Source organism: Biomphalaria glabrata, chromosome 8 (assembly GCF_947242115.1).
Source record: "Biomphalaria glabrata chromosome 8, xgBioGlab47.1, whole genome shotgun sequence".
NCBI classification, from domain to species: domain Eukaryota; kingdom Metazoa; phylum Mollusca; class Gastropoda; family Planorbidae; genus Biomphalaria; species Biomphalaria glabrata.
In genome coordinates this window covers 24646444-24660402 of record NC_074718.1, presented here as the reverse complement: position 1 = coordinate 24660402, position 13959 = coordinate 24646444, and the positions used below count along the sequence as shown (strand labels likewise).

The 13959-nt window shown below is 35.4% G+C and overlaps 1 protein-coding gene across 1 annotated transcript; it reads left to right on the top strand.

The window, feature by feature from the left end:
- The first annotated feature begins 4601 nt into the window (after positions 1–4601).
- Positions 4602–13158, top strand: LOC106056653 (mannan endo-1,4-beta-mannosidase-like). Its single transcript, XM_013213467.2, has 12 exons — positions 4602–4694; positions 6081–6252; positions 6633–6753; positions 7415–7495; positions 7757–7795; positions 8385–8585; positions 9177–9300; positions 10548–10758; positions 11196–11287; positions 11555–11708; positions 12436–12507; positions 12769–13158. Exons 1-12 carry the CDS (start codon positions 4690–4692, stop codon positions 12991–12993), a joined length of 1497 nt encoding a protein of 498 aa, XP_013068921.2. The 5' UTR covers positions 4602–4689; the 3' UTR covers positions 12994–13158.
- Positions 13159–13959: the final 801 nt, after the last annotated feature.

The following is a 13959-nucleotide window of genomic DNA, read 5'->3' as shown; positions in this document are numbered from 1 at the left end:
AAAGGCATTTAGACGCCATGACCAGTTGCTGTGAAGCTGGAGCAAGACTAAGTAAAAACAAAAAAAAAGCATTCACCCGGAGATGCTTTATTCTGAAACTAAACGTTGGACTAGTTGCAATTGTACGATTTCTAGCGAAGCGCAATTTAGCTTTCAGAGGGACCATTGAAAGACTTAAAGAGCCAAAGAATGGGAATTTCCTGGTCTAGTAGAATTACTCGCAAAGTTTGATCCAGTAATGGGAGAACATCTTCGACGTGTTACCAATGCAGAAATTCAAGATCGTTTCCTGGGAAAGAAGATTCAAAACGAACTTATTACTGTTGTAGCTGATGCTGTGGTGAATGCTATCCTTCAAGACATCAAGAATGCAGTGATATTGGATTGTACTCCAGACATAAGTCACAATGAGCACATGTTATCGGTATCTCTCAGATAAGTGTTAATGTGAAAGAGCTTGTGGTTGTGTATGAACGTTTTAAGTTTCTTCCTGTTGTTTCTTCTTGTGACAGTGAAAAGAAGTTGGCTGGAAACATGGATGTTGTTTCAATCTTTCCAGCCAAAAGTCAAGGAAAAGGCAGTATAGGCCCCGCGCAATCCGTTTCGCATAGCGCACCGCAATTGCTAGGACCGGCCCTGCATACAGTATATCGTAATAATTCTGTTTCCTACAAAGATCACGCTCAATAGCAAGAATTACCAAATGTTTCAATCTATCTTCGAGCATTATTGACATCAAGTAATTCTTCATAAGTTTGAGGCGCGAGAAGCTTCTTTCACTAGATTCCACAATTGCGGGTATTGTATAATGCCCTTTTTTTTATCGCGCGTAGGAGTGGCGTTTGCCATATTGAATGACACCACAAAATGACAATTTTTGTCTATATATTTCAAAAGATTTGTATGAGCTATCAAAAGATTTTAATAATTTCCGGAGATTTCCATGACTTTTTCGTATATTTTGCTATTTCAGGAGATTTTCAGGATCTTCTGGTTAATCAAGGGCCGCGTAAAATCAGTTATAAGGTTATAAAGTGGTTTAATTTAATAATTTACATCTAGGATTAGCGTTGGGCTTATGAAAGCGCGGGGCCCACTGCGGTCGCATAGGTTACAGTGGCCTAAGGCCGGCCCTGACTATTACAGATTTAATTACATGTTCCAAACCATATAAATCCATAAATCCAAACTAATTAATACACATTAATATAAGCTTTGTATTTTCTCATAGTATTTTTGTTATTTTGCTTGTTTTTAACGGCCCCCGAAAGGGAAATAGACGCTTTTAGTTTTGTGTGGTTTGTCAGTCTGTCTGAGAATTCCATTTACCATATTTTTAACACATTTATGCAAACGGTTTTAGATTTTTTGTCAAAAAACATTTTTTTTAAATGCATTGCTAAGTTAATCTATTTAATATGCATATAAGTGGAACATAATTTTAAACAACAATTAATTAGTAGTTTTTCATATTATCGCGTCAACTGCATTGGCGCCAAATGCAAGCGGAACACTAAACTTTTTTTTACAATTGTATTGTTAAATTAAGTAAGTTCTGTCATACTAACTACATGATGTACAAAAAGAAATTTTACTTTTATTTATAAAGAGAAAAAGTCTATTTAGTTTACATATAAGTGGAACATATCTTAAAACAACAATTAATAATTAGTAATTCATGTCATCGCTTGCACTGCAGCGCTGGCTATTAGAACACTGAAAGGGGAGAATTTTTTTTTACAGAAATGTTTTTTTTTCCCTTAAGGCTTTGAATAAGAGATTGGCCCTTTACAAAACAATTAGATCAATTGGATAATCATCAGTTAGGCCAGGTTCACATCTAACTTCACCTTAACTTTCACTGGTCCCTTGTTCTGCTGAACCGTTGGTCCAGATCGGTCAACCTTCTTTATTCATTTCATTCCTCTACCTTTACTCTTACTTTCTTGACCCTTACTTTTTTACCCTTACTTTCTTTACCCTTGTAGTTTTGTAAATATTATTTAGCTATTTATATATTTTTAAAAAGTATTATCTTTACGAAAGTATGATAATAAGTTTGAGTTCATTGAAAACATATTCAGCCAGAGGGTGAGCTAAAGATTGTCATTGGATCCTTATTGTATTCATAAATACGTCTTGCTCTTTGAAAAAGCTTAAGCTGTATTTTTAGAATCGGGCTCTTTTGGATGAGAAGTTGACCAAGCGCTGATCTAAGATGTCACATAACACACATCCCTTCACCCACCTCCTTTACCTCACTTTGTTTACTTTACATCTACCATTGAACGACAAATAGTCCAATCATTCAAAATATCTTAGAAATTAGTTCTTGCAAACAGCTCGAGATTACAATTGACTTTCTGTTGTTGAGGATAAACAACTATCCTTCTCTTTAGCTGTTCTTCAAAACACCTTTGTCTTCTATAATTCTATGTAAAACATTCAGTGGTGATCATTGCGCTGTGGGAAGTCCTCAGGACCTTGTTCTTATTGTCTTGAGCTCGTTATGACCATTTCTGCAGGTCCCGATACTTGCCACGGACAATACACATTCAGAATATCTTTTGAGAACCTCCTTCTTGATTACCCCATGAGAAACATGTGCACTATGTGACTTTTTTGTGTGTTGTCTGTCTTGTGTTGTTATCTTGGAAATGTATTCTCAAAATAAATACAATATGGCTCACTTTGGGCTGAATCATTTTGACTAAAGCTTCTTTAACAGCCAACGTTGGAGATATATGCATTCTGTTCCCTGACATCATTATCCCTAGAAATCTCAATTTCTTCTTGTATTCTTTCTATTTCTACGTAATTTATATTAATGGCAGACTTTGGGAAAGCTTGATGTCTGATGTCTGTCGTCATTTGATAGATATTGAAATATTGTTGATAGAATTGAATTAGCCAGCATCTCAATAGCTTTGATGGAAAACGTTCCTTAAATCAAAGCATTGTTCACATCCATAAAGAGAGCACAAAGCTTTGTTGGAATTTCAACCAAAATTATTGGTAGCGGAAAAAAAATTATATTTATAAATATTAATTGTGCCTAAAAATGACACTTTTTTTTAAATTCTATAATTGCAAAATTTCATTTCGTTTCGCCTGGGTGTCATCCCCTCGTGGGTGTCATCCGTGTGGGGCCAGCACCACCGCACTACACTGACGGAACTGTAGTTTTGCTTAACTTTTTTTTTTTATTATTTATTTATCACACCCCCCCCCTTGTAATTTGATGAATGAAGTTTGCTTTTGTTTTTCTCAGGCTGTCGCTTGAATTCTCGTAGTTTTAGTTTATTAATGGCGCCTATGTACTAAAACATGTCAATGAGTGAGGATTTGATTTTAGAGAGAGAGGAAGGATTTCAACCCCCAACCCACGCGGCTACGCCCATGATTAAACATACGATGCCCGTAAGGACTTCATTTGTTTTCCAAGGGCTGACTAGACGACTCCGACAACAAACTACAATCTTGTCTGCTACGTGTTTTTGACTGATTTCGGTCACACCGCCCACTGGACAATGTTGTAGTAGATTGTGTGGGAGTTCAAATACTTACCAAACGTCCACTCCAGCGGTTCTAGCAATATGTATTATCTCTTGTTCTGAGTTCTGTGCTACATTGTATCATGATCTTTGTCGTCTCCCCTGCCATCCCATTGGAGACTTCGTAAGATGGACGTAACAAAGTCAAAGTCTGACCTTTAGATACAGATACACGCATCTGTAACGAATTTTGTTATATCCCCTAATTTGTGAGTGTATTTTGGAATCGTTGGAAGATTAAGATTGCAAGAATACAAGTAAAACTACGTGTAACTTTAAGTAAATAGAAAAATACCTTCGCTTTGTAGGCAATGGGTAAAAGAGAAAAAAGGAATCCGGTCTGGCTTCAAAAGTCGTGAACCCTTAATAAACAGATGTGATCAATGATCAGTTCGTTGATGAGGGTCCTTCAGAGTCTCGGACGTAACAGTTGGTAGCAGTTGGTAAAGAACCAATCTCTCATTCTTGGAATCTGTGTAAAATACTTTGTTTTGGTCAAGAGTCTCTAGAATCTTCGTTTCATCCTTTTTATAGACAGATAGTTGAAGAGTAAAGCTTGACCACATGTAGGCCTGTTTTTTTACATTTTTTTTACTGTTTTATTTGTGTGTTTGTGTGTGCTATGGGAATTTTCATCATAAGCTTTAAAATGTCAAATGTCGCAAAATTAGACTTCAATGCTGCTAACTACATTTTAAAAAAATGAGCTACAGGTGGAAGAGCTAAGAATGCAATGCCAAAAACTTATGATGTAACTTCAAAACGTCTGTTATCCACTGAATATCTTAGTCTGTACACCGAATACACCAAAAAAAAAAAACTTGCTATTTAAAGTTTTCCTCTATATATGAAAATCTTGAAGTGAGGTAGCTTCTGTAAGGCAATGCCTATTGTATAATGTACTGGATTCTAAGTTTTACGTTTTGTGAACGAAACAAATCAAAATCATCGTACGTGTGTTTGTACTTTCACTCCACTTAATTTCGAAATCTCGAACTTACTTTTTGACCTGGTGACTACCTTGATAGATAGAAATCAGGACTTTGTATTCTTATAAAGATAAGGTAAGTTGTAAGGACACTAGCTACACCTAATCAGTTGGCATTTTGTGTTTGTGTTTTTTTTTAAAATCGCAATGAGGTAAACTTTGACAACTATTGTTTGAGTAGTCTCTATGTAAAACTTCAATGTTTTATAGAAAAAATGATTACTTACATTTTTTTTTGCATTTCGTATAACATTTTGGTTGAGAATTATTTTTTGAGCCACTAGAAATATATTTATGATTGTCCAGATATATAACTAAATAAATACATGTTTGTAAATATGGATCATATAACAAAATAAAAAGCTATAATTGAAATATATAAATATAAACAAACAAATCTAACAGATATTTCTATCTATGGCGGATAAACTTTTCAAAGTTAGCACTTTTTGATGTCTCCGGTCTACAGAATAAAAAAAAAAAAAGAGCTGTGACTTTTTAAAAGTATATCATTATTTTTGCCCTTTTTAGCACAGAAGAATCACATTTACTGAGCTTTTCCATTTGACAACGATGGATGCTCAATTTAGCATCTTGACATTGTTACGTTTATCTTGAATATGTTAAATTTACAAATAAAAGTTAATACACAAATAGAAATCTATACAAAAATATATCAATGTTTCATAGCTGATCAGTTTATTTTTATAACCGATCATACAAAACTTTTATCATGAAAATGAATTAAAAAGTATATTTTTATTTTAGATTGAACTTTTCTTTTAATTATTATTAATTGTGGTGAAACAATTTATAGACCTAATAGTTACAATACTCTATAACAGTGTAATAAAAATCAAATAATGCAAAATTTATAGCAAACAATATCTTAGTAAAGATTACAAATACCAAAAAATGCAGCCCAATCGATACGTCTATGGCGATATTATTATGTCTAAGAGTTGAGTTGATACGCTTCAGACTTGGTGTGTATAGGAATTGACTTGAAATAAGAGATGAACAAGGCAAATATTTTGTTTAATAAAAAACAAACAGCTTTAACAAGGGAAAACACTGCACAATTATTGCCATAGCTCTTAATACTGTACACCTTATCTCCCTTTTCAATATAAAATATACTAATTTAATAATTATCACTTTTTATTAACAAGTTAATTGGTTAATTTTTAACTGATAAATGTGCTGTCATCGAGAATGAATAAAGTTTAAACTTTATCCGAGAATGGGAAGTGGGAGAAATAACGTGTACAAGATTCGTACTAGACAGACATATTGAATTGATTTCCGTTGTTGATTTCTTACAAAGCTTATATCAACTCAGTGAACTGACTCTGTCTCTCTGGTAAAAAACTGTATGTTTATTCTCTCACACCCAAGGATTTTTTAATATTTTGATTAATTTCGATGCTTGTTTGAAGGTTTTGTTATGTAGGACAAAGCTTGGTCTGTACGTGAAACATGTACTTTTCGTTCATCCATGGGCCACGAAGACCTTCATTTTATAATATTCATTTCAGATCCTGTCTGGTGTTTGTTCTCTTCTGGTTTTCGGTGTGGGCCGACATTGACATACCCATCACTAATCATTGGAATGGCGGCTTTCAAGGTGAAGGTTGCTTTGAAATCACACAGGAACTTCATTCTTGGACAGTGACCCTGACCTTTGACCAGCCCGTCACCAGTCTGAACGTGAGTTGTCAAGCTTGATTTTTCTAAGGCTCGAATTAAACATTTTAAAATGAAGCAAAAGTAGACATAAAGGAGAAACAAAGAGAAACAAAGAGAAACAAAGAGAAATAAAGAGAAACAATGGACGTAGTGCTGAAAGTAAAAGATCTTTTACAATGGCATCGCTTCATTAAGGATCCATTCACACTTTCCAAACCATACTTGTAAACATTTAACAGCCCCAATTTTACAGGTTTTGTAAATAACATTTTCTTAGAAAGAAAATATTTTGTAATCTTCTGCTTCATGTAAGTCTGCCGTGTAAATGTAAAATACAAACTATTTGATTTCTGTCTACTGAGACTTTGACCTGTGCATGTACTCCCTCGTATTGTTTCCAGGCCTGGACAGCTGAGCTGGCTGAGTCCAAAGATGGAGGTAAAGTTTTTGTGTTACACAACAAGGAATGGAACAAAGATGAGCATGTGGGGGACAAACTGTGCATCAGCTTCCAGGCCTCGAGTAAGTACAGCCAGCTCTAGGAGGGCTACAGGAGGGTAACAGGAGGGCTACTGGAGGGTAACAGGTGGGTAACATACTAACAGGAGGGCTACAGGAGGGTAACATACTAACAGGAGGGCTACAGGAGGGTAACATACTAACAGGAGGGCTACAGGAGGGTAACATACTAACAGGAGGGCTACAGGAGGGTAACAGGAGGGCTACAAGTGGGCTACAGGAGGGTAACAGGAGGGCTACTGGGGGTAACATACTAACAGGAGGACTACAGCAGGGTAACAGAAGGGCTACTGGGGGTAACATACTAACAGGAGGGCTACAGGAGGGTAACAGGATGGCTACTTGGGGTAACATACTAACAGGAGGGCTACAGGAGGGTAACAGGAGGGCTACAAGAGGGCTACAGGAGGGTAACAGGAGGGCTACTGGAGGGTAACAGGTAGGATACAGGAAAGATACAGGAAGGATTCAGCCGTCTATTTCCATTCTCATTACATACTAGCAAGTTGCTCTTATACAAATTAGTCCTTTTTGTTACAGCGTTACGTTACAGTTCTATTACAATTGTGTAAAAAGCTAATTTGTAACAAATATTTAGTACAAGTTTGACTTTATTAAAAAAAAAAGTAATTAAAAAATAAAATAAACTATTCTGTGCCTTCAGCCACCGGAGATGTACAGCCAAAAATAACAGCCTCTCTGTCCGGTGATTCAGGCCCTGTGACCACATCAGGACCTTTGACAGGTAGACATTAATTACTTTGATTGTAAAATAACTTTTGTACTTTATTGTATCCATCGAGAAATCTAACTTTTCATCTCTAATTATATATCACTATTAATGACTAAGGATCTAAGATTTTGAATAAAGAAACATTTCTTTTGTTGGCTGAATTGTTCTTTTCAATATCGTAACAGCGTGATTAAATGTGATACCTGACTCATACTTACCTAATCCTAGGTCAGTATAAACAAGAGAAATGATTTTTTTTCTGTTTATTTCCAGCTGCTCCTGGACAGACCCTGAAACCAACCAACCCACCAGGTAAGAGTTGATAAATTGTTACCTTGACATTTTAATCACACCTGAGCAAGTTGCCACACAAAATACTAAGTTTATCTAGTTTGATTACTTCTAACATCGGTGCAGCGGAAAGAGTAAACAATTAGATTAAAACAAAACTCCAAAGCGCTGCATTTTTACACTTAGTAGGCTGCCTGGCCTTATGTACTCATTTTTTTTAAAAACGTATGATAAAATATATACCTGATAAGAATCAATTTGTAATAGACTTTCCCAATATAAAACTAGACTCATTAGGGTTCGATTGTCTCAAGAAGTCAACTTCTATACATAATGGAGCGACCTCATTTAATTAGGTCGGTGTTTCCTAAAACAGGAGAGTGTCCCGCGAGACCTGAATATGTGTTCCACAAACTACTGGAATAATTAACTAGTAGGCCACCTGTGAATTAACGTCTCTTTGAAAAAGAGCAAAGTGTTCCGTTATATATTCAGAATGTGCGAAATGCTATGTTAAAGAAAAGGTTTGGGAACCACTGAAGTAGATGATGCAGCGTTACATTGGAATTAAGCAAATATTAAATAGTCTCCAATGATTTATCACTTTCAGGAACTTTTACCCCAGGAGCCGCCAGACTGGCCATTAATGGGACTTTCTTCACCTACGACAATAAGAGGGTGTTTCTCTCTGGGGCTAACCTCCCTTGGATCAGCTACGCCTATGACTTTGGTGAAGGCCAGTTCCAGTACCGTAAGGCTCAGCTGGAGAACCAGCTGAAGCTGTTACACGAAGCTGGAGGAAATTCAATAAGTAAGTTCCTGTTTTTTTTTTTTTTTTTGTTGTTTTTTGCGATCTTGTCTGGGTCAGAGTTCATTTAATTGTTTGAGAGTTTGATGGATGTCTTTATGTCGAGTCACAGAAAGCGACAAACATCTTAGAAAAAAAAAGTAGCTTTGTATTTTATGTAGAATGGTTCAGAGAACCAGTCTGATATCTGAGATGAACTGCCCACTGGTTTCCAGATCAAGCAGCTCTGCATACTAAAAAATATTCAAACGGCAACAAAAACGATTAAAAAGTTCGTTAATTGCAATGGTCCAGAGGTAACGTTGTTGTTTGTTTTCCTTAAGATGCTCAAATACTTTGAAGTCAAGCAGTCTAGCATTTCCAATGAGAATAAATAGACTATAGAGTGTTTTATTGTGTGTATTCGTTAAATCGTGACATTAAACACACGCATTTGTTTTTTTTTTGGTATATAAAATATAATTATATTATTTTGTAATGACATTTGATTGGCTTTAATTACTTTTAATAGCATTTGATTGGCTTTGATATCTGACTGGCTTTAATGATCTGAAAAGACATTTACCTTGCAATACTGTTTTGTAATTCTTTTAGGACTTTGGATCCACATTCAGGGAGAGACAACTCCAGCGTTTGAGAGCAGTGGCATGGTCTTAGGACTGGACACTAAAGGGACATTCATCAATGATTTTATTGATCTCTTAAATCTTGGACAAAAGTGAGTGATTCTTTACTCTATGTAGACTTAGCAGTTTTCAATGGACAAAAGTTTTTCATTTCCAATCTCAGCCGGAAACTTAGTGTGTAGAGCGTTTCTTGTAAAAACTTCGTAGAAGCCAGATAATAAATCTATTTAGAAACTTTAGCACCTCTGTTAACGAGGATGTTATGTATCTAACACAACGACCAGCTAATGTATGTTAAGTACTCATCAGAAATGCCTGAACCCAGGGACGCCCTAAAGATCACAAACTTCTGTCTTCACCAGAGTTGAACTCTAGACCTCTTGGTTCGGAAGCCAAGCGCCTTGCCACTGGGTCAGCTTAACCCAAGACATATAATAACATCAGCTTGGCAGCTACTTTTTTTTTTTTATTTTGCAATTTACAATTTAAAAAAAAAATCTTTCATAAACAATTATTTATTATTTAACTAACGACGTTTGGTTTTATATGAGTTGATGCCAAATTTATTTCACTGTATTTAAATTTTATCTAGAAGTAAGAAACCATAACTGTTCATAAGAAAAAAGCAGAATTTTAAAAAATAATTAGAAAAACTAAAAATGGCGGATATACAGAGAAGAACTCAATATATGTCAATACTGTAAGATTTATTTTCTTTTTTCAAACAAATTTAATTACTAATGTGAGACACTTAGTGTTTTAAGTTTGTATAGAGACTCACCATAGTTGACGGACTTTGAAAGCGACTTTAGTGACGTTACGACTTAGTTGGGTTAGAGATCACTTATGTAAATGAAGTCAGTTTGTGGATTTCCTAGGGATAACGTGGTTTTATAGACAGAGACTCGACTGTGGCCTTTTCAGTATTGGACCATCATCTGTGTTATACAAAGGTTTAGACTTTCATACGTGTTAATTGTGCGGGCTTTGTTCTTGTTTGTTGCATTGAATACACCCGTACAAGAAACTCTGACATCTCCAGGGTAATCAGTACAAGTCAGACAAGCATCAACAACTAGGCCTACATGGCAAGGCCTATCACAATAACTAGGTTTATTAACTATCGGTTAGGGCTTCTTGTTTTGTTACAAACAATGACTAATTGTGCAAAGTTTCAATTTGATCCGAGAATGGGAAGTGGGAGAAATAACATGTTCAAAATATGTTCTAGACATACCGACAGACTGAGTTGATAGAAGCTTTGTAAAAAAAAATAATAATTTCTAATTGCTTGTCAGATAATATATACTCATCACGCCATGCATTAATTTATTTCTAGATACGATATACTCATCACGCCATGTCTGTGGAACGCTGCTGTCAACCAAGACACACATAACAGACTTGACGGTCTCATTAAGGACCCGGTGAAACTCCAGTCCTACATTGACAAAGCTTTGATTCCTTGGGCCACCGCGGTCAAAGGTCATCCAGCTCTAGGTTCTTGGGATATCATGAATGAGCCCGAGGGCATGTTAAACCCGGAAGTGGTTAGTGAGGTTTTGATTGTTCTGTGATATATTTTTGTAATGTTCATGTAAATATCCACTTAAACCCTGTGAGACCGAGGACTAATCATGTGGGTTCACCACTTCTTGAACTAACTCCACACCACTTATCTCGATTTGTAAATATTCTCATAAATTATGCAAGGGTGAAATATATCTGTGAAGGACAAAGTACGCCTACATCATTATATATATATATATTTGTTTTAAATGTATGAAATCGTAAGTCTATGACATTAATATTGTAAGTGTAGGATCCCTGTTTTTCAAAATGTAGAGTTTTTAAAGGAAGTTAAAGACCATTAGATCTTAGTCTTACTTTTTGTTCTGTAGATGGTCAAGAGAAAACTAAACAAAATGTTTCCAGTGCTACATTTTTGTTTCTACTGCTAAGTGAGTTGTCTTTCTTCTACTTTTAGTCTAATCCTGATCCCTGCTTCGACACAACTGCCCTTAGAAACAGTGGCGCTGGGTGGGCAGGGAAAAAATACAACTACGAAGAGTTTCTCAGGTAAATCTTTTTTTTTTCTTTGTTTGTTTTTGTAATTTCTTTCTTAACAAAATATGTTTTGGTTTTTGGTTTAGCTATTTATGAAAAGTGGTGATATGTTAACCGATGATCGGTTCGTAGCTTATCAGAACTTATTGGTCTTAAATTCTGCTTGGTATCGACCCACTATGTACATTTTCAATTAGGGAAACTTTATTGACCTTGATTAATAGAAATAAGGCCTTTACGATTCTTAGAACAAATATGAAAATAATAATTTATTTTTAGATTTCTCAACTGGCAAGCTGCAGCCATCAAAAAAGTCGATCCGACATACCTGGTCAGCGTTGGTGTCTCCAATCCCAGATTTAACACAGACAAGTACGGCAATGTTGACCACTACTCGGACAGCTGTTTGGTCAAGGCAGGGGGGAAACCAGAGGTTAGCGTCTTAGCAACTTATCAAATTGACAACTTTGTATTGCCATTGTTTTTAAATCGATGAAATTGTTTGCCCAGAGCAAAAAAAAAAAAAATTTTTTATAGCAAATAACTTTGTTTCATATCTATTTACAATTCCTCTATTCAACTTTTATCTTCGTGGGTGAAATCTGGACCCAGATCTCGAAAACTGCTCCAACGATTTGCTTAGAAATTTAATAGTTGAAGAATATCGCTGAGAAAAAATATTTGTTCGATGGCCACAGGGGAAACTCTAGTTTGACCGTTCTACTTTTTTAAGGTTAAAAAAAAAAAGAAAGAAATCTTAATTTGGAGAACGAGAAAATATTTCTCTTGAACGTAATTAATGTCTTCGGGTATGTCTTCATGTAAGCATTATATTATTCAAGAGTTTGATCAGTATAGTCTAATCAATTCATATTCAGGAACATTTTGCTCATCGTTTGTCTAGGTCTAGATCTAAAGGACTAGCATATTATAAAGTGTAGATTTATACATTCGCTTGTCTGGGATTTTTGTCTCGGGGTGGGAAGGGGGGAAGAAACGGGGCGGGGTAAAAAAAAAAGTCTTGTTTTTTTCTTTTAATCTGACAAACTCTTTTATTAATAAGATCAAAACAATCACTCAATTAGTTATATAAAAGAATTATAATCTTTCTTGTTTTGAAGAATGTTTTTTTATCTTTTTTTTTTTTGCTCCTATCCCAGGGAGTGATGGACTTTTACCAGTTCCACTCGTACTCCTGGCAAAACAAATTCAGTCAAGAAGCAGCTTTCACGGTAACCTTTTTGTTTTCCTTTTATTGAGTCGTTCTTTGTGGGACTATTTATATACTCAGACATTTTGGCTTTTGTTTGTGATTTTTGAAAATCCAAATCTCGTTTTTGAAGTTAGCATGAATTTAATACAATCTCAAAATAATCTCAACCTCAGACTCTTAGTTCAACTAAGCATCTTCTACATCCATTTTATCTGTAGACACAAATATTTTTTTTACCAGAGTGATTCCAATGTCTGTAAACAGAATTGTCTACTTTCAGAATTCGTTCTCAGACTACGGAGTCTCCAAGCCAATCCTTGTTGGCGAGTTCTGGACACAAGATGGCGGCGGCATGACCATCACACAAATGTTTGACTACGTCTACAACCACGGTTACGCTGGTGCCTGGAGCTGGGACGTGGTGGGTCATCCTGACCAGAGGACCGGAGTTAGCCACATCAAAGACTTGACTTCCAATGGACCTATACCAATCAACATTCATTAATTGGTTTCCACTGTTAGACACTGATTGGGATTAGAGAATTTGTTTCTCTTTGGTTCAGTGGGGGATAGTCTGTAGATGTTGAATTCTTTTTCTGTGGCGCTATTTTGTCATGTTGAAATTAACACAATATGAGGTAAAATAAACTGTATATTTTGTACCATTAAACTATTTGTATTTTTATGTTCTTATGTCTCGATTTGTTTATGTCTACTTTGTAATAGTATTTGACTTCATATAAATTTTAAAACATGTACAAATGATCACATTTTGGTTATTTTTAATTCGTATAAAGTTGGCTTAAAAAGATTAATACCGTCAAAGAGTTCTGAATTTTTTTAGAGTTAATTTCCCCTTCCCCTCAATGAAATGGTGCTTGTTCTATGAACTTTATAAAATATATGTTTGAGGATTATTATAAAGCTGTAAGTTCTGTAGAGTAGAAAAAAATCTCCTCAATATTTTTTTTCTAAATAACAAGAAGAGAAATTAAAGGATGGCTGCCTGGTCGTGCGGTTTGTGCACTGGACTGTCGTTCAGATTTATCGATGGTCCCGGGTTCAAACCCTGCCCGCTCCCATTCCCCGTCGTCCTGCGGGAGGTTTGGACTAGTAAGTAATAATCTTTAACACTGATAAAACATCCGAAACATGTAAAACATTTTTACAAACAAAAATTTGTTTCTTATTAATTACGATCTATATGCATATATTATATATATATGTATGTGTGTATGTATGTATGTATGTGTGTATGTATGTATGTGTGTGTGTTTAAGAATCTTAAGTTCATTTTAAAGTAAATGACAAATATGTATCAAGATTATTTAAAGGCATCCCCTTTAGGATTTAACAAGATGTGTGTCACAGTGAAACTGAATGATCTCTATGACCCTATCAAGGCAATACAATAGCGAACTACATCTAGTTACGCAAACAAAAAAAACCATCAAACCCCAACTCTGTTCGG